At 36.1% G+C, this 21,823-nt stretch overlaps 1 protein-coding gene across 1 annotated transcript in view; it reads right to left on the bottom strand.

Moving 5' to 3' along the window:
- Positions 1-21,823, bottom strand: part of LOC127693015 (solute carrier organic anion transporter family member 6C1-like) — a 67,193-nt gene that overhangs the window by 1,746 nt on the left and 43,624 nt on the right. The window contains exons 10-12 of the mRNA XM_052193687.1: positions 19,323-19,510; positions 11,412-11,476; positions 9,291-9,428 (exon numbers count right to left, since the gene is read on the bottom strand). Of these exons, the coding sequence (XP_052049647.1) occupies positions 9,291-9,428; positions 11,412-11,476; positions 19,323-19,510 (391 nt within the window). The remainder of the gene's footprint in view (positions 1-9,290; positions 9,429-11,411; positions 11,477-19,322; positions 19,511-21,823) is intronic.

Raw genomic sequence — 21,823 nt, 5'->3', positions numbered from 1 at the left:
AGGGGTTAGTTGATACTGTTGTTCTTCCTATGTGGTTGCAAACCCCTTCAGCTCCTTCAGTTTTTGCCCTAACTCATAGGGGTTCCTGACCTCAATCCAATAGTTGGCTCTAAGTATCTGTGGCTGTTTCAGTCAGGTGCTGGTAAAGCACCTGTCTCAGAAGACGGCCATGCTAGGCTCCTGTCTGCAAGTACAACATGGCATCAGTAATAGTGTTGGGATTTTGTGCTTACTCATGAGATGGATCCCAATTAGGGCCAGTCACTTGATGGTCTTTCTTTCAGTCTTTGCACCATTTTTGTCCTTGCATTTGTTTTAGACAGTAACAAATCTGGATCAAGAATTTTGAAGATGAGCGAGTGGCCCCATTTCTCAAATGGGGACCATGCCTATCTATTGGAGGTGGTCTCTTGTTACATCTGCTGACTGTTGCGCATTTCGGTTAAGGTCATCCCCACTGGGTCCTGGGAGCCTCTCGCCTCCCTGGTATCTGGGACTTTCTAGAGGTTTCCCTGTCACACCATTTTGCACTGCTGTACACTTCAATTCGTTCTCCTGGTCCTTTGGGCAACCCTCCTGTCTCTCTCTATATGTGATCCTGCATCTCCTTTTCTCCTTCCCCTCCCCTTCCCATCTAGTTTTCTTCCTCTATCTCCCACAATTATTTTATTTCCCCTTCTAAGTGTAATTGAAGTATTCACACTTGGGCTTTCCTTTCTGTTAAGTTTTATATGGTTTGTGTCATGGACATTCTGAACTTTTGGACTAATATCCACTTCTCAGTGAGTACATACCCTGTATGTCCTTTCGGAGCTGGTTACCTCCCTTAGGATGAAATTTTCTAGTTCCATCCATTTGCCTGCAAAATTAATGATGTCCTTGCTTTTGATAGCTGAGTAGTATTTCATGGTGTAAATTAGTCACATTTTCTGGATCCATTCTTTGTTTGAGGAATATCTTGGTTGTTTAATGCTTCCAGCTATTACAAATAACTCTGGCTGCTATGGGCATAGTGGAGCATGTGCTCTTGTGATATGATAGAGCATAGTTGTGTGTTCACGCAAGATTGGTATACATGGGTCTCCAGGTAAAACTATGTCCAGTTTTTTGGGGAAGTGGCAGATTGATTTACCATCAGCAATAGAGCAGTGTTCCTTTTTCTTAACATACTTGCCAGAATGTGGTCACTTGAGTTTTTGATCTTAGTTATTCTGATTGGTATAAGGTGGAATCTCAGAGTTGTTTTGATTTGCATTTCCTTGATGACTAAGGATGCTGATCATTTCTTTAAGAGTTTTTCAGCCATTAGACATTTGTCAGTTGAGAATTTTCTGTTTAGCTCTGTAGCCCATGTTTTAATTGGGGCATTTGGTTTTCTGGAGTCTAACTTCTTGAGTTCTTCAGATTCTTTAGATATTAGCACACTAGCAGGTATAGGGTTACTGAAGATGTTTTCTCAATCTGTAGGTTATCATTTTCTCTTATTCAGAGTGTCTTTTGCCTTACAGAAGCTTTTTAGTTTCATGAGGTCCCATTTGTAAATTGTTAATCACAGAGCCTGACCCATTGATGTTCACTTCAGTAAATATTTTCCTGTGCCAATGTGTCCAAGACTATTTCCCATTATTCTATTTCTATTATAATCTTCTATTAGATTCAGTGTATCTCATTTTATGTGGAAGTGTGGAGGGTCTTGATCCACTTGGACTTGAGCTTTGTACAAGGTGATAAATATGGATCAATTTGCATTTTTCTACGTACAGACTGCCAGTTAGAACAGCACCATTTTAAAATTGCTTTCTTCCCCCCCCCCATTGTATGGTTATGGCTTCATTGTTGAAGATTAAGTGCCTATAGGTATGTGGGTCTTCAAATCTATTTCACTGATCAATCTATATATTCACTATATCAGTACCATGTGGTTTTTATTACTACTGCTCTGTAGTACAGCTTAAGGTTAGGGATGGTGATTTCCCCAGAAGTTCTTTATTGTTGAGAATTGTTTTCATTATCCTAATTTTTCTTTGTTATTCCTACTTAGTTGAGAATTTCTCTTTCCATGTCTGTGAAGAAGTAAGTTGGAATTTTGATCAAGATTGCATTGAATCTGTGGATTGCTTTTGGTAAGATGGCCATTTTTACTATGTTAATCCTGCTGATAGATGATTATGGGAGATCTTTCCATCTTCTGAGATCTTCAATTTCTTATTTCAGGGACTTGAAGTTCTTGTCATACAGATCTTCCACTTGCTTGGTTAGAGTTACACCAAGACATTTTGTATTATTTGTGACTACTGTGAAGAGTGTTGTTTCTCTAATTTCTTTCTCTGCCTATTTATCCTTTGTATAAAGGAAGGCTACTGATTGGTTGAATTAATTTTATATCCAGCCACTTTGCTGAAGATGTTTATCAATTGTAGTATTTTATTAATTGTGGGAGTTTTTGGAGATGCTTATATATGCTATCATATTATCTGCAATGTGATTTCTTGACTTCTTCATTTCCAATTTGTATCCTTTTGATCTCCCTTGCTGTGTAACTGCTCTAGTTAAAACTTTAAGTACTATACTGAATAAATAGGGAGAGAGTGGGCAGCCTTGTCTTGTCCCTAATTTTAGTGGAATTGCTTCAAGTTTCTCTCCATTTAAGTTGATATTCACTGTTCGTTTGCTGTATATATTGTTTTCATTATTTTAGGCATGGGCCTTGATTTCCTGATTTCTCCAAGACTTTTAACATGAAGGGGTGGTGTTGTATCTTGTCAAAGTCTTTTCAGTATCTGACATGATCATGTGATTCTTTTTTTCATTTGAGTTCGATTACATAGTGGATTACATTGATGGGTTTGCTTTTTTTCTTGGGATCATTTGCTTGGAAAATTTTCTTCCAAACCTTTACTCTGAGTGTCACTGAGATTTGTTTCTTGTATGCAGCAAAATGTTGGATTCTGTTTATGTATCCAGGCTCTTAGCCTATGTCATTTTACTGGGGGAATTGAGTCTACTAGTGTTGAGAGATATTAAAGACCAGTGATTGTTGGTTCCTGTTATTTCTGTTGTTGGAGGTGGAATTATGTTTGTGTGATTCTTCTTTTGGGTTTATTGTGAGATGGTTAATTTCTTATGTTTTCTTGGGTGTAGTGACCCTATTTGTGTTGGGGCTCTTCTCTAGTATCCTATATAGAGCTGGGTTAGTAGAAAGATATTGTTTAAACTAGGTTTTGTCATGTAATATCTTGATTTCTCCATCTATGGTGATTGAGAGTTTTGCTGAGGGTAGTAATGTGTGTGGTATCTTTGGTCTATTAGGGTCTGCAAGATATCTGTCTAGGATCTTCTTGCTTTTAGAATCTCTGTTGAGAAGTCATATGTATTTCTCATTGTTCTACCTTCATATGTTACTTGATCTTTTCTTCTTGCAGCTTTTAATATTCGTTCCTTGTTCTGTACATTTTCTGTTTTGATTATTATGTGGTGGGAGGATTCTCTTTGGCCAATGTGTCAATATCTTCTATGGTATCTTATATGCCAAAGATTCTCTCTTCTATCTCTTGTTCTCTGTTTGTGATTCTTGCATCTGTAGTTTCTGTTCTTTCTTATAGCTTTCCATGAGCAGGATTGCCTCCATTTGTTATTAATTTATTGCTTCTATTTCTATTTTTAGGTCTTGTACCATTTTGTTTAATTCCTTCACACTTGATTATATTTTTCTGTGTTTAAGGGATTTATTTGTTTCCCTTTTAAGGACTTCTACTTCTTTGCCTGTGTTTTCCTGTATCTCTTTAAGTGAATTATTTATATCCTCCTTGAAGGCCTCTATCATCTTCATCAGATGAGTTTTTAGGCCATAATCTTGCTTTTCAAACGTGTTACCATATGCAGGGCTTGCTGTGGTGGGAGAACTGGTTTCTGATGGTGCCAAGTTACATTGGCTTCTGTTGTTTATGTTCTTATGCTTGCCTCTAGCCATGTCATTATCAATATTATCTGGCCTGGGTATCTCTGACTAAAACTTGTCCCTGTTTAAAGGCAGTTAGAGATCTATGACATGCGTTAGAGCAGGTTTTCTGAGAGTCAGGCAGTGCTGTCTTTGATTAGGGGACAACTCCTATGTCTCTGGTTTGAGCAGGCCTCCTGTGACTCTGGTTACAGCAGATCTCCTGGGAAATATACAGGCTGTGGGTTGTGGGAGAGGGGCAGGAGCACCTGATCTACCCCAGGTGAAGTTGCAGATCAGATGGAAGATGTGGCTCCAGAAGTATAGATAGGTCTGGTGTCCTCTGGGCTCCATTGTTGTCCCAGCTAGGGCAAGTATTGGCTTAGAGGCCTCACCTGTGTCCCTAGTTACAGTAAATATATTGAATACAGGCAGGTTGTGGGGCAGGTATGTTCCTTATATACTCCCACTGTCTTGTTTTAATTCAGAATTTCAGTAAAACCAAAGGCAATAGAACTGAAAGAGTTTGTATGTTTATAGCCTGGTTAGGAAAGATCAAAACCACATGTTTGGAAGAACAAAACATAAGTGTGACCCAGTAAGCACTTCCTAATGATATTAGTGTGACTAAACAGGAATGAATAATTTTGCATCAGAATAATGAGCAAAGGCCTTCTGGACTTTCCATAGTTATCACCCTGGTCAATACAATCAAGGTTCTAATGCATAAATATCCAATCTGTAGCAATCTATCTCTGGCACCAAGATCTATGACCTTCTCCTAATGAAAAATATAAGAATCCCATGCTCATAGTGCGAAGAAACCTGCAACATACCTGCAAAGTTTAAATGCACATGTGTATCTGAGGCTCATGTAAAGCAATTTCAGATAGGAGCTCTTCTCTGAAAACCTTTAGCCCAGTACCCACAGTTCAAACCAACCATGCAATATTGTCTTCCATGTTTCTATTAGTATGGCCTATTAAGCACCACTTTAAAAATTTCAATTTTTTAAAATATTTTTATTTTCTATATTCTTTGTTTACATTCCAAATGATTTCCCCTTTCCCGGATTCCCCCTCCCCATATGTCCCATAAACCTTCTTCTCTCCATCCATTCTCCAATCACCTCCCTCCTTTTTTTCCTCTGTCCTTATATTCTCCTCCAATGCTAGATCAATCCTTTCCAGGATCAGGACCCTCTCCATACTTCTTCATGGGAGTCATTTGTTATGCCATTTGTGCCTTGGGTATTCAGGGCTTCTGGGCTAATTAATATCCACTTATCAGAGATTGCATTCCATGTGTATTCTTTTGTGATTGGGTTACCTCACTTAGGATGATATTTTTCAGATCAAAACATTTGCCTAAAAATTTTGTGAATTCATTGTTTCTAATTGCTGAGTAGTATTCCATTGTGTAAATATACCACATTTTCTGTATCCATTCCTCCTTTGAGGGGCATCTGGGTTCTTTTCAGCTTCTGGCTGTTATAAATAAGGCTGCTATGAACATAATGGAGCATGTGTCTTTATAGCATGCCGGGGAATCCTTTGGGTATATGCCCAGGAGAGGTATAGCAGGGTCATCAGGAAGTGTCATGTCCAGTTTTCTGAGGAACCGCCAGACTGATTAAAATTCCAATTTTTTAAAGAGGGTTATTTGGTTCTCTGGAGTCTAACTTCTTGAGTTCTTTGTATATTTTGGATATTAGGCCTCTATCAGATATAGGGTTGGTAAAGATCTTTTCCCATTTTGTTGGTTGCCGTTCTGTCCTATTGACAGTGTCCATTGCCTTACAGAAGATTTTGAGTTTTATGAGGTCCTGTTTGTCAATGGTTGATCGTAAATCCTCAGCCACTATTCCGTTCAGAAAATTTTCCCCTGTGCCCATGTGTTTGAGGTTCTTTCTAGCTTTCTTTTCTGTGATATTCAGCAGTTGGTTTTATGAGGAGGTTTTTGATCCAGCTGGACTTGAGCTTTGTACAGGGAAATAAGAATGAATCAATTTTCATTCTTTTACATGCAGACCACAAGATCAACCAGCACCATTTGTTAAAAGTACTGTCTCCCCCCCCCCCACTGCCCACTGGATTATTTTGGCTTCTTTGTCAAAAATCAGGTGACCTTAAGTGTGTGGGTTCCTTTCTGGGTCTTCAATTCCATTCCATTGATCTACCTATCTGTATCCATACCAATATGACTCAAATTTTATCACTATTGCTTAGTAGTATAGTTTGAGAGCAGGTATCATGAGTCCCCCAGAAGTTTGGAATTGTTGAGAAAGTTTTTTGCTACTCTTGTTTATTTGTTATACCAGATAAATTTGAGAATTTTATTTCTATCTCTGTGAAGAATTGAGTTGGAAATTTGATGGGGATTGCATTGAATTTGTAGATTGCTGTTGGTAGGATGGCCATTTATACTATGTTAATCCTGCTGATCTATGAGCATGGGAGATCTTTCCATCTTCTGAGGTTTTCTATGATTTCTTCCTTGAGATACTTGAAGTTCTTGTCATACAGATCTTTCACTTGCTTGGTTACAGTCACACCAACCTATTTTATACTATTTGTGATTACTGTGAAGGGTGTCATTTCCCTAATTTCTTTCTCTGCCTGTTTCTCATTTGAGTAGAGGAAAGCTACTGATTTGTATGAGTTAATTTTGTATCCATCCACTTTGCTGTAGAAGTTCTCTGGTGGAATTTTTTTTGGGTTACATATATATATATATATATACTATCATATCATGCAGAAATAGTGATATCTTCACTTCCTTCATTCCAAGTTTTATCCCTTTGAACTCCTCCAAATAACCCTATTAAAATGGGGTACAGAGCTAAACAGAATTCTCAACTGAGAAATCTCAAATGGCTAAGAAGCACTTAAAGAAATGTTCAACATCCTTAGTTATCAGGGAAGTGCAAATCAAAACAACCCTGAGATTCCACCTCACACCTGTCAGAAGGTCTAAGATCAAAAACTCAAGTGACAGCAGATGCTGGTGAGGATGTGAAGCAAGAGGAAGACTCCTCCATTGCTGGCAAGATTGAAAGCTGGTAAAACCACTCTGGAAGTCAGTCTGGAGGTTGCTCAGAACAATTGGACATAATATTACCTGAGAACACACCTATACCACTCCTGGGCATATACCCACAAGATGCTCCAACATATAACAATGTCACTTGCTCCACTATGTACATAGCAGCCTTATTTATAATAGTTAGAAGCTGGAAAGAATCCATATGGTCTTCAACAGATGAAAGGATACAGAAAATATAGTATAGAAAATGGAGTACTACGCAGATATTAAAAAACAAAGACTTCATGGAAGTTTTTAGGCTAATGGATAGAACTTGAAAATATCATCCTGAGTGAGATAAACAAATCACAAAAGAACACATATGGTACTTACTGACTGATAGGTGGATATTAGCCAAAAATAAAATAAAATAAAATATTGGAATAACCACAATAAAACTCATAGAACATATGAAATCTAAGAAGAAGGAAAACCAACATGTGGTTCCTTCAGTCCTACTCAGAATTGGGAAGAAAATAATCTCTGGAAGTAGAGGTAGTGAGGGATCTGAGAAGCAGAGAGGAGAAGGAGGCCTGGTTTAGATAAGGGAGGACATGGGAGAGAAGTTCAAAGGCTCAGGAATTTGAAGAGGTGTGTAGCAGTGAGGGAGGGGAACTAAGAGTAACTACTAGAAAGTTTTAGAAGCCAGGGGTCCAAGAGGTTTCTAGGACCCAACAAGGAGGACATTAGCCAAAATAACCATCAAAGGGGAGATAGAACCTGTAGAGACCCTATCTCGTGGATAGGCACAGTCCCCTATTGAGGGATAGGGCTACCTTCCCACCTCAAAAATATTAATGCTCAATACCCCTTGTCAAAATAAAAAAAGTGACAAAGAGTGGAGCAAATACTGAAGGAGAGGCCATTCTTAGACTACTCCAACTAGGAATTCATCCCATCTGCAGACAACAAACCCAGACTCTATTGCTGATGCCAAGAGACACTTGCTAACAAGATCCTAGTATAGCTGTCCCCTGAGAGGCTCTGCGAGAGTCTGACCATTACAGAAGCAGGTGCACACAACTTAACATTGGACTGAGTGCAAGGACCCCAATGGATAAGTTTAGGCAAGGAGTGAAGGAGATGAAGGGACTTGCAACTCTATAGGAAGAACAACAATATCAACCAGCCATACCTTCCAAAGCTCCAAGGGTCAAAACCACCAATCAAAGAGTACACATGGAGGAACCAATGGCTCCAGCCTCATATGTAGCAGAGGATGGCCTTATCTGGCATCAGTGGAAGAGGAGTCGCTTGGTCCTGTGGAGGCTCAATGACCAAGCATAGGGGAATTCTAGGGCTCTGAGGAAGGTTTGGGTGGGTAGGTGGGGGAACCACCTTCATAGAGGGAGAGGGAGGGGATAGTGAGTTTGTGGAGGGTAAATTGGGAAGGAGGATAACATTTGAAATATAAATAAAATAAACTAGATTTTTTTTTTCTTGACAAATCATTCTACTGCTTTCTTAACCCAAAGTCCTAAATCCACATTCCTCTAAACAAAAGCAAGGTCAAAGTTGTCAGAGCAATACTCTAGTCCCTGGTACTAACTTCTTTCTTAGTATTTTATTGCTGAGAAGAGACACCATGACCACAGAAACCCCTATAAAAGGAAACATTTAATTGGCGCTTTCTTACTCTGCCAGAGGCTTGGTTAATTATTTGATAGCAGAAAGCATGTTGGCCTGCAGGTAGACATGGTGATGGAAAAGCAACTTCATTTTGATCTGTAAGCAGCAGGTGAGTGTGTGGAACACTGGGCATACATAGACTGAGTATAGGAAACCTCAGGCCTACCTCCCCAATAACATACTTTCTCTAGAAGAGCCATACCTTCTCCAAAAGGTCACATATCCTAATAGTGTCACTCCTTATGAGCCAAGCAGTCAAACACATGAATTTAGGGGGTGATACTTATTCAAACCACTGAATGACTGTCAAGGTTTTATTCAAATATATCTAATATTTAATAATGTAAACCTAAACAAAAACTCATAAAGAAAAACTTAATTTGACTGTATAAATGTAAATGAGTTAGAAAACTAAAAGTATACTAGTTGCCCTTTCTTGAATTAGCATACATTTAACATAATAATGCAAATATTTGCATAAATTACATAGTGCACATGTATAACATACTTCCTAAACAATTATATATGTCTTTAATTATCAAAGTACTTACTCATAGTCAATTATTAGCTTGGTACAAACAATTGAAAAGTCCAAAAAACAACTTTATTTACTTAAATTGGTATGATTCATATCACTTACATAGTCCCATAAATTCGTAGACCAGTATCTTCTTATTATAGATCCAACAACGTCCTACAAATCCACATTTATCAATGTCCCAATATGTACAAGCTGTAGCTGAAGCCAGTGAAAACAAGAATGGTTCAGGAATGGATGCTGTAAAACAGCCAATGATTATTAAGTTCTTCATGAAAAAAGTCAGAATAATTTTTTCTCAGCACACACACACACACACACACACACACACACACTCCTCTAAACACACTATTTAAAATATATAATAGACTTTTATCACTTGGTTCAATAACCCTGGCAATCAATATCCTGATCCTTTCATGTATACCAATATTAGTGGTTTGTAATGATTTTAGAATTCTGTCCATGGTGTTATTTACTAGATATCCTAAAGTAGTTTTGGAATTTTGGGGTAATATTTAGCAGAAATACTTAAATAAAAGTAACTAAACTACATAATTTTGTGACTCCCACTATCTTTAAGGATATAACTAAGAGTTTAGTGATTGAAAATGACTTCATACTATTAAGGGATTGCATTCTCTTGCCTATGTTTCTATAGAATCCTTCTCATATCCTGAGGGAATATATTCCACAATTCTCCAATAGGTGTGTGAATCTGTATGTGTCATTAACATGTATAAAAACACACATGCATGTGCACATGCACACACACACAACTTTTAGTTCAATGTACTGCTATCAATTAAATTAGAACAGATTTCTATTTATGTCTTTAATTTTAATTTAGCATAAAAGCTAGTGAGGTTCTATAGATCGCCTGTTATTCTAAGCTTTCATGTACCCATCCATTCTTGCTCCTCTTGCTCGTCTCATCCCCATCCTCTTAAAACAATTGCACCCAGTATTTCCATCTGTGGTTTCATAACACATGAGTTTTTATCATTCTCATTTATACACTTTTACTCATGCTGCAAGAACACTGTTGCCCATGTAAGTTATTCAAGAAGACTTCATTTTCTCTATGGCTTCCCTGGCCCTTCTTTTGCTGCTCTATTATTTCACTCCCTGCTTGAACCCTTCTCTTCCCTACATTCTCCCTCTCTACTTCCATCTCACCTATATTCTGCCATCCCTCCTCCTCAAATGCTCCCTATCAAGCAATGGGCCATCTCTAGTTTCAACATGGACTTTGGACTAAGCCTACAAATGATCATAAGCTAGGGTCCACATCTGAAAGGGAACATTCAGAATTGTATTTTTGAACATGGGTGACCTCACTCAATAAAATTCCTTTTGGCTAGATCCTTTTGCCTGCAAATATTTCAGGGCCACATTTTCTTTACTGATAAGGAATATTATACTATGTATATGTATGCATATACATAATATCAGCTGATGACCATCTAATTTGCTTCCATTCCTAGCTATAATGCAATATAAAAATCTATGAGCATGGATATGCAAATATCTCTGGAATAAAATATTTATTCCTTGGATATATGTCTATGTATGGTATAACAAGATCATGTTGTAAGAATAATTTCAGAGTTTGAACAGTTACCCAAATTTAGTTAAATAAATAAATAAATAAATAAAACATGAAATGATAATCTTAGCATCAACCAATGTTTTGTGCATTGTTTTCTGGTCAGAGAGGCTCTAGCAGCATTTGAAACAGTAATTAATCATAATATCATAGTATCTATGATAAAGATAGTATGATTAAGCATTAAGCATAGTATCACTACAACTAGATGATAAGACTCTTTTACTGGAGGCACCACACACTTTGGTTACAGGAGACAGAGAAAACAACCCTGAAATATCCCAGCTGACCACAAGAAGTATGAAATTACTTTGAACATATGGAAGTTTTCTATAATCTAGCAATCCAACTTGTGTGCAATGATGAAGATACTTAAGCTCTAAATGTAAGGCTCCAGCTAACACGATATGATGGATCCATATTTTGTTTAACTGGATGACTTTTATTTTACCTAATTTCTCTCTGTATTTAATTGGGTCCTAATTATTTCATATCAACCTCACATTCACTGTTGTATCATTTTAAATTATTTACTTTTAAGTGCAAATATAGGTGCAAATTCACATATTAGAAATGAACAATTTGGTATATTGAATGTAGCTGAAATCACATACCAGTAAATCTCAAAAACACATAGGTCACACCCAGGCTCAGTGAATTGAAGTTGGCAGGTACACTTCTGAAAGCAAATAGCAATGATATTACCTATGAGTGAGAAATGCTAGGTTTATGGTTTTAAATGCATGTGGTATACTTAATCTATACACAAATATTTAGCTGGTTAACCAAAGTCCAATTTGGTCTATGAACATGATGTCTATCTAACCATTTCCCCAAATAACTTTACCTCACTTAAATAAGGAGACACCCACACTGATGCAAACACATCTAATCAAGCAAGTCACACAGAAAGAACTTATCTTAATTTTTCCCAAGAGAAAGAACTTTATGGATTAAATCTGTCTAAGCTACAATTTTTCTGAAATAACTCAGCTCTGCCTAGCTCTCACATTTACTTTCCTTCCTCTGCCAGGTGTGGTATTGCCCGGAGTCCATTTCAGCATTAAGTTCACTCTGCATTTTACTAGTTTGTTGTTTCTGGTGGATTCTGCACTCAAAGTCTACCCTTCACATTCTGGCCTTTGCCTGGATGCTACTAAATTTCACTTTGAATGCTGGAGAGAGCTTAAGTCCATTATTTAACTTCAGGATTCTCAAATGGAGTGACTGAGTTCCACAGAAGGTTGTCTTCCCTACAAGGGTTCCTCTCACTCTCATTCCTTGAAGAGCGTGGTGGCTGCACACCACCATATGGATTGGTGCTCCTTACGTCCAGCCTACATTTGGTTGCAACTTTATTCAACTTCACTTGTTTTATCCTAATTTCTGACTTTCCCCTCTTTCATTTGGTACCCTTATTATATTCACAACTCCAAATTAAAATGAATAAAAATAACTTTTCATCATTTAAATGAGACATTCACCCACACGATGTAAACAAATCTAATTGAGCAAGTCACACAGAAAAATATCCTTAAAGATAGAAGAGGCTTATTAGGAAGAATAAAAGTTCATCAGGAACAGGAATAAATGGTATTAAAAAAACACAAACTAAAATATATTATATGCATTTATAAGTAAAAGCATTGAATAATAAAAAGAAAGTTGTCTGCATTTCTTTTATTAAACAATAAAATTTTAAAATTTATTTATTCACTTTCCACCCCAATCACAGCAACCCCCTTCCCTCCTTTCCTCCCAATCCCATGCTTATATATCCCTCACTCTGTGACCACCTCATAAAAGCGGAACCCCACCCCCTGGGTACCACCCTACTTTGGAACATCCATTCTCAGTTAGCCTATGTGCATCTTCTCTCACTAAAGCCCAAGCAGGTTGTCAAGTTAGGGGAAGATATTCCCACGCATGCCATGCAGTCAGAGACAGCCTCCACTCTGATTGTTAGGGGATGCATATGAAAACCAGGCTGTGCCTTTGCTACAAGTGTGTAGAGGTCCTAGATCCAACCCCTGCATGCTCTTTTGTAAGTGGTTTGGTCTCTGTAAGCTCTCATGGACCCTGGTTAGTTGACTCTGTAGGTTTCTTTTGGTATTCATCTTCCAGCTTGCTCCATTCTATCAGAGGCCTCTCTCTTACACTGTATTTGCTATTGATTAAATGAAGGATTTGTTGAAAAAAATGATACTGAGCTGTATTTTAAATCAGAACCTTTTATTGTCCCTTCACTATTTATTTCATTGTATTGAAATTTTCAGCAACATCCAAAATGCCTCACTTGTGAAATTTAGTTACTATTCCTAATTAATAGTTTCATGATTCGTGACTTTAGCATTCAGGATTTTAAATATATAATGAATGCATACCTAGAAAAGCAAAGCAAAATGAAGGAAAAAAAAAATTAGCCCAGAAACCTTCATGCCCATACCTATACCTGGTTTCTTTTATTGCTACTTAACTCCTGCTCCTTTCTCTCTTCCACCATCCTCAAAAATCTATGAAAAGTTATCACCATAATTACCTTTTAATGCTTCCAATATTTATTGAACTAATTAAAACTATGTGTCTATGAATTACTCCACTCTTCATAATTGCAAACTATGTTCATTGATTTGTAATTGACAATATATTCCTATTTAAAATTTATTCCTTTTTATTTTTTTCTTATAAATAATTATTTGTATATGGACTGTGTCTTACTATGTAGCCCTGATTCCCTGAAAATGACTGCGTAGACAAGGTTGGCTTTCAAGTCACAAATATCAACCTTTCTGCCTCTCAAGTGGTTTATTTATAGGGATACACTGCCGTGCCTTGCAATTGCTTTCCTTTTCGTTATATATGCCAATTGTACAAACTAATGACTTCTGAATATATGATGCACTTACATTCTGTCTATTCTAATTTACTCTAGTTGGTTTCCTTTATTGCCCCCAAGAAACTTATCTAAGTTCATGACTTAAATGAATTGCACATATGAGATATATGAAATGATTGACTGTAGTGAAAATTTTGGCGTTCGTTGCTTTCGTAAAAAACACAGACATATCAGATGAATATTTTTTTTCATGTAATCTCAGGTGTGTGGATATGGAGCTGTTTCACAGATGCTATGATTTGTCTCATGCTCTACAAGGGGCTGGATTTAGCAAGCTTCAGTTAGTTTCTGTGGATGATGTTTGAAATTCTGGGGACTTTAGAGGTTATAAAAAAGCTAGGGCTGCAAAAGATGGCTGGGTTAGTGGGTTTTGGCTGTTGTTGGTAGCAGATGGTCACAGTTTGTTAAGCAGTCATTCTCACAGAAGAGAGGAGAATAACAAATTAGATATCCTGATGGCTAAGATTAAGTTTTCCTCAAATAATTCGAGGACCCTGAAGAAGGCAACAATCACGTCATTCCTCTATGGCCTCTCTCCATTTTGTTTCCTTCACACTTGATGTAAGGGGATTGAAAGGTTGGAAAAATGGTGTGGAGACGGGTGGCAGAATGAAAAAGCCACAGATGAGGAAAAAACAGTTACATTTGTCATTCCAATATGTTATTCACTATACTGGCTGGGTTGATCTTCAGTTATGTTAATTTTCAAACAAACAACATAATTTTGGTCTTTTTACAGTCAAATAATCTTCCAATATGTGTACTGCATCTTGATTTTCCATTTTTGGGTGTTGTAAACACTGCTTCAGTGATCATGGTGTACAGGTACTGTCACTCCTTTGTGCACTGATTCTTCAGATAACCCTGCAGTGTCATAAAGGAGTCATATAGTAATTCTTTTTATAATCCACTTTAAGAATATCCACATTGACTTCCATGTTGCATATGCACAATTTTCCATCAACTAACAGGACATTTTTCTCTCACCCTCACAAGACTGTTTTTTTTTTTTTTTTTTTTAAGTGTAGCCTTTCTACTGGAGAAACATGGAATCTGAATGGGTTTCTGATTTGCATTTAATTTATAATTAAAGATGCTTGACACTTTTGTATTTAGGTTGGATATTGCTACTTTGTATTTATTGGATATTTATACTACTTCTGTAAAATGTATATATGTTACATATCCCCATTTATTGAATGAGTTATCCATATCCATGTTTTATTTTTCTGACTTCTTCATATATTCTGAGTATCAGTGCACTGCCGGAAGGAAATAATTTTCTTCCAATCTGGTGAATGCTTCCTCTTTCCAGTAATCATTTATCTTACTGTGCAGATTTTTGTTAATATGATGAAATTGTACTTGTCAACAATTTCTCCTGGTTGCTGAGTTGTTTGATCCCTTTTCAGAAAGACATTGCCTGGGATGCCATCAAAATGTTTTATTTTCTATCTCACCATGTAATTATTTTTCTCTTCAGTAGTTCTCATAGTAGAAGCATTGCACATCTTTGTTTAGGTATACTCTTTGACATTTCACTAATTTTCAGGCTACTCTAAATGAGATAGTTTCCTTGATATTCATTTCACTCATTAACACTATGCAAACTCAGAATTATTTTTTAATATCAACAGAATAGTATTACTATTCTGCTATTAGTATTGAAATGAAACACTGAGGATCCCTTGCTGTGTAACCCAGGCTGGCTTGAACTCATGATCATTCTGTCTGGGACTTCTAGGTTATAGAAATATAGGTATGCATGCACATAGGATCAGAAAATCTGTATATTATGATATTTCTTTTCTTGTTCATAATTTATTTCTTTTTCATGTTTTCATGAAAAATATTTCTTCTGGCTCAGATTTCAAACCTTACATTAAAGAATAACAGAGCTTATACTCTTGCTTCATCCTAACTTGTAAAGAAAATTATCTAATAAATTCATTCAGCCCAATGTTGGTTATTGGGTTGCAATATGTGATTATGCCAGTTAAGGTTCTCAATGTCTACTCTTTCCAGGACCTTTTGAACAAAAAATGTTGAATTATGTCAACTAAAATTTTCTGAATCTAATGGATAATTATTATCTGTTTAACTCTGTTCTAGTACTATGTTTATAAATTCATATATACAAAATCTTCATTGTGTCTTATGAATAAAGTTGGCTTGAAATGGACTACTGATGAGGATTTTTTGTTTGTTTCATTTTATTATAAGGGACTATCTTTACATATCCCTAGTCTACCTAAATTTCTTCATATATTAAAATATATCAATTTCCTGTCTCTCTCTACTTTCTTGGATTATGAATATTCAGTAGCCCTCTATAATCCTGCGATAAGATATGTGTTTGTAATATTGACTTTTCATCTTACTTAGCTTGTACATTTTGTCATGATTTTTTTTTACTTTGAATATAAGGTCATCAAGATTATCTATGTGATTTTAAACCAATGGTGTTTCATTAAAATTTTGCATTTTTCTTTTTTGTCTCCGTTTCATTACTTTCAGCTCTGATCATTGTTTTCTATGTTTCTTTTTTCTACTTCTTTATTCTTCTTTCTTCCTGTTTGCTTTTGGTCTTCTATTTCACTATTCTTTCTTTATTTGCTTTTGCTGTTTCTCAATATCTTTGTCTCTTTATTGTGTGATTTAATTTTTTTATAGACAGTCTCAGGTTTCCTAGGATAGCAACAAAGTCCCTTTGTTTCCAAGCCTTACTTTGAACTCCTGATCCTCTATCATAAGCCTTGTTGGGATTAGAGGCATACACCAACAGTTTCTAGTTCATGTAATGCTGGAGATTGAGCCCAAGACTTTGTGAACATTCAGCAAATACTCTCCAAACAGCACTACATGTCCAGCCTCTATTTTCTCTACTTGTTTTTTGATATGGTTGTTTTCCTAGGACCTGGAGATACAGCATTAATATATTTATTGAGATTTCTTTTAATATTTTTATTTTCTATATTCTTTGTTTACATTCCAAATGATTTTCCCTTTCCCAGATCTCCCCTCCCCATATGTCCCATAAACCTTCTTCTCTCCACCCATTCTCCAATCATCTCCCTCCTTTTTCTCTGTCCTTATATTCCCCTCCAATATATGTCCTTTTGTTTGTAAACCTCCTACCTGCAACTGACTTTTGTATTGGCTCTAAAATTTGTGTCTAAATCATTTGATAAGTCATTTGAGCAACTTTCAAGCTTCAAAACCAAAAGATTCTCCTTTCTATTGATATGGCAAACCACATTTAATTCATGTGTGTGATAAAAAACCATCTTTGAAGCACTTCTACTTTAAATTAACATCCACTGCCATCCACAGGATTCTGAGATTTCATGAACTATCATGCTTCGCAAGATTCTATGTTCATTCACTGTTCAGTCACTCTGGAACTGATGCTGTAGAAGACAAGGGAAATGCACACGATGTCCTTGCTACAGCACATTTCAGAATGTTACAGAAAAATAGAGTGACTTGGCCTTATCTACTTACATTCAGTGCTGATCTCACAATGTTCATATCTCTGTGGGGTCCTCATATTCAGAGTAGAAATATATGCCAAAAATTCATGATGTCTGTAAATTCTGAGGTGTTCTTAACATTTTCTGTTGTTTTCTTTTGAACAAAGAATTACTGAATAATGCAGACTGGCTTCAAACTTCCAATGTTCCAGCTTCAGTACTCAGTGTTGAGATCAGCAGTCATGCCACATTTGCTTGTTGTTCCTTATAAATATCCTTGTGAACATAGTAGCTGAAATTCTAGTATAGCTTCAGTTTGTACAGACACAATTTCAAATTTGTCTGGTTGGCTTATCTCAAAAATATATGTGTATGGAGTCATGCTATGTTTAATTCATTTCAGTAACCAATAAAAATGAGAAGACTCAAAGTCACATTTCAGGAGTATAATTCCCCCCTCCTCTCTGCCGAATACATTTTCTTGGATATTTCACAGTAATTTTAATGCAGTCATATTTTTACTAATAATTGATTCATATGTCTGTGAATGAAAGAGGGAGAGAGAAGGAAAGAGAGAATGCATGTGTGTGTGTGTGTGTGTGTGTGTGTGTGTGTGAGAGAGAGAGAGAGAGAGAGAGAGAGAGAGAGAGAGAGAGAGAGAGAGAAGGCCAAATGCTGCAGAGGCCAGAGGAAATCTTTTTAAGATGTTGTATTTTTCCATCCGCCATGTGAGTACTAAGGAATTGACACATTAGGTCCACAGACTTAGTAGCAAGTGTCATTCACTGAGACATTTCACCAGCTCAAGAATGTTTTCCCATTTCTCTTCCTTGAATTTATATTCAAATTAATAGATTTTTTCTATTATTTGCCCAAATGAGAAGTCTGAATATGATCCTGCATGTCTCCATATTACATCCAAGTTATAACTCTCACCCCTTTAACACACACAAATACAAATACAAGCATGCTTGGGGGAAGTGTCTATAAATGTCACTATTTCACCCTTGCTTTCTGTTTCTCCTCTTTCAACCTTTAATTCCATTTTCTACACTATTTTTAAGCTACCCTATCAAGATGTGTGCCTGATTGCAACCCAAACTATGCAGAAGCTGAGACAGAAGGGAAAAATGTTTCAGGCCATCTTGGGTTATACAGGAAGACCCTATCCACCAAATTGAAAACAAAATAAAACAAAATACATGAGCTACCATTACCAAAAGTAAATAATCAAAATATGTAACTCATCATTTTCCTATCTTTTGTAGAGAAATTCATTATGCATATTGTGTGTTATGACCAAACCCTCCCCTGTTGTCCCTCCCCTCCAGTTCCTTCTTATTTCATCTCCTGCTTTATTTCCATCAGAACTATATACTTGCTAGGATATTCTGCAGTTTCTGATTCTATGTTCACTCTACAACTGAGAACATGTCAGAAGTAAGCTATTGTTTTTCTCCTCTTGGTTAACCTTCATGGGATAGTTAGGCCCCAAACATTCTTGTTAACCAGTTGACAGAATAAGTTTAGAATAATTCCTTTTTTTTATTATGTTTCTAGAGTAGAAAACAAGTTGTGGTGGCCTTAGCATATTCTGGGTGAGCACATGAGTGACAGATGTTAGATCATTTCAGAATAGTAAATTGAAAGTGTAAAAAGTCCTCTGTTTCTTTGTGGATGACACGTATGTTTTCTCATGGCCCAGCTGTTAATGTAAAATTAAAGTTAAATACCTATACCAATGAGTCAAATTTACACTCACATCAATGATAAAATTTAAAAATTTTCTTTTATGTGTATTCATCATTTATATTCTACAAGGTAAATATAATCTAAGGTTCTTTTCAAATTTCTGTTGCTTAATGGTGTATAGATACTTATATTTGCTATATGAACAGAAATAAATGTACAAATTCCAAAGGTGTGTACATTTTAAAATTGAAGTGAGACTAACTGTAGCATCTATACATGTTATACAAATAATCAAATAAAAGGAAAAATTATACATATACATAATTTTAGACACTATAAATACTTTTTATTTATATTTTCTCTATAAAGCTCAGGAAATTATTTGCTGTAAAAACCTGAACTATTTTTAAATGTATCATACTCATGTATTAAGTATTTAATAATTATGAAAGGTATATACTTACTCAAGGATAATTGAGGTGACAGGTATATTACACATATTAGCAAAAACAGTAGCAGAGAAGTAAAAAGCAAAAAACAAAGGTAATTTAAGACAGTTGATATTACATGTTCCAGCAACAGCATCAATAAATTGGCCTTCATTATCCGAAGTTGTAAGTCCTTCTCTAATGCAAGAACAATTGTAGTATGTCTATTAATATTGAAACAAAACAATATTTCAGAAAGAGCCAGGAGACAGTAGACTTATTATGGTATTAACATAAACTAAATTAGTATCCAAAAGAGAGTTCTCAGAGTTTTGTTTGCTTCCTTTCCTCTTCTCAAAGCCTTCTATGTGTCCCTACTTCAAATATGTCACCCTTTTTCTCCTTAATTCTATTATGTGTTGTTTTACACACACACACATGTAAATGCTACTTATTCAGTCTGTATAATATTACTTGTATGTACAGTTTGTGTCTGACAATTTGGTGTTAGATGAGCAATTGGTATGCTCTTCATGAAGAAATCCAATTATTTTGTCCTCAGCATTTCTTTAGGAAGGCTTCACTATGTCGACTTGAACTCACATAGGTCTGTCTGCCTCTGATTCCAGGCTTATGCCATCACACCCTGCTCAGAATGCCCACTTTTAGTAAATATTTTCATAAACCTGTCTGCCATACATTACTTATAAATCCAAAATTATTTAGAAAATCTGAGGTATTTTATCTGTCAGTAAATTAATGTTTATTTAGTTGTTTGTGGGTATATAATTATAAACAAAGAAGAATTCTACAAGTCTTAGGAATAGTAAACTTATGTTAGTTTTATATTTATTATACATCAAATTAAAGTCAATTAAAGATAATAAATTATTCATTTTATTAATTAATTTTATCTGAAATTGGAAAGATGGACAACAACAATACTATGAAAGATTATGTTAATACATTGTTTTGTGTATAATCATGAACAGAGTTGATTTTTACTATGCAGAGTAGAAAGACTGTTTTAGAGATGAAATTTTTTAAGAGCATACAGAACAGCAATTGTAATCTTAGCACTGGTAAGGCAGCAACACACACAACACAAACACACACACACTCACACACATATACTAATATGAACTATAATCCATATAATCCTCAGTGAAATACAGTAGTCTCTAAATCAAAAAAAAAAGACAGATGGATTTATTGTACCCGATTTTCAAGGAAGAGTTAAAACACATATTCCTTAAATTATTTTGCAAAATAGAAACATAGTGAACATTGGCCAATTCGTTTTATGAGGCCAAAGTTACCCTAATACCAAAATAGTTGATGAAAAAACAAACAAAATAAAACAAAAACAATTAAGAGTTAACAAAGAAAGAAAATTGGGAAACGATTTTGCTTGTGAAGGTATAGAGTAAAATACTCAATAAATAATTGAAAATCAAATCAAAGAATACATTAAGATGATTATCAATCATGATCAGCTAGGCTTCATCCCAGAGAGACCCTGATGGTTGGACATATGTAAGGCAGCTAATGTGATTAACCACATAAACAAAAGAAAAAAATAAATCCACAAGATCATCTCATTATATGCCTAAAATACTTTGACAAAAATCTAACACTCTTCATAATAAAAGATCCACAAAGATTAAGGATTAAAATAATACCATAACTTGTTGTAGGAAATATTAAAAAAAGAATCCATACTCTTGCAGGCATGGAACTGGCAGGCTGGTTGGCCAGGCACTGGCAGGCAATGGCCGGCCTGTTCTCACCTCGTGGAGACTCTCGGACTCAGAGCTACAAAATCTCTTCACTCAGCTCACTAAGTTCCCACTGGTGGGTTGCTACCACACCAAACCCATGCTTGAAAACTCCCATGACCTTTTGTGGTGCACATCTGGCAAACCCATGCTTTGTAGCTGTACTTTTCTTTCTGGAATCCAGTTGAGCTGTCTAGCCCTTGAGCAGCTGCATGAAGGAAAATACCACACAAACTTAGTTCAGAAACAACGGTAACTCATTTACTAGGCCCACCAACTAGAATCCCAATCCTTTCAGCCAAATTAAATCTAAGTCCTCCAGTGACAAACCCTGGTGGATTCGCCATCTAATCTGAAAGACTAGTAGCTACAGCTTGTCCTCTGGCTATTCCTGTCCATAAGCTCCTATCCCTATCCTGCCTCTCTCTTCCCTTCTCTGACTGACCAGGAAGTCCTGCCTACTCGACCAGTGATTTGTTCCTTTTTTCATTAGGGGAGGGTTCACAAGAAGTCACCTGTGTAAGTGATTCCCTCCTTGTCCACAGCTCCTCCTGGGAAAGCAGAATTAGCATCAACATATAAGCAACACCAGGGCTATCCGCAACACTTCCCCTTTTCTATCCAATAAAAGACTATTTTATCTCAGATATAAACTAAGCACAACTGTTACCATTTTGTAATTTATAAAGTATAAGATAGACCTAATATACAGTTTATCATTTTTTGTTAATTAAATAGAACATTTTGTCACCTATCTTA

The sequence above is a fragment of the Apodemus sylvaticus genome, chromosome 9 (genome assembly GCF_947179515.1).
Source record: "Apodemus sylvaticus chromosome 9, mApoSyl1.1, whole genome shotgun sequence".
Taxonomy (NCBI): domain Eukaryota; kingdom Metazoa; phylum Chordata; class Mammalia; order Rodentia; family Muridae; genus Apodemus; species Apodemus sylvaticus.
Note: the sequence above shows the minus strand (reverse complement) of the source record. Positions and strands in the feature narration are given on the sequence as shown.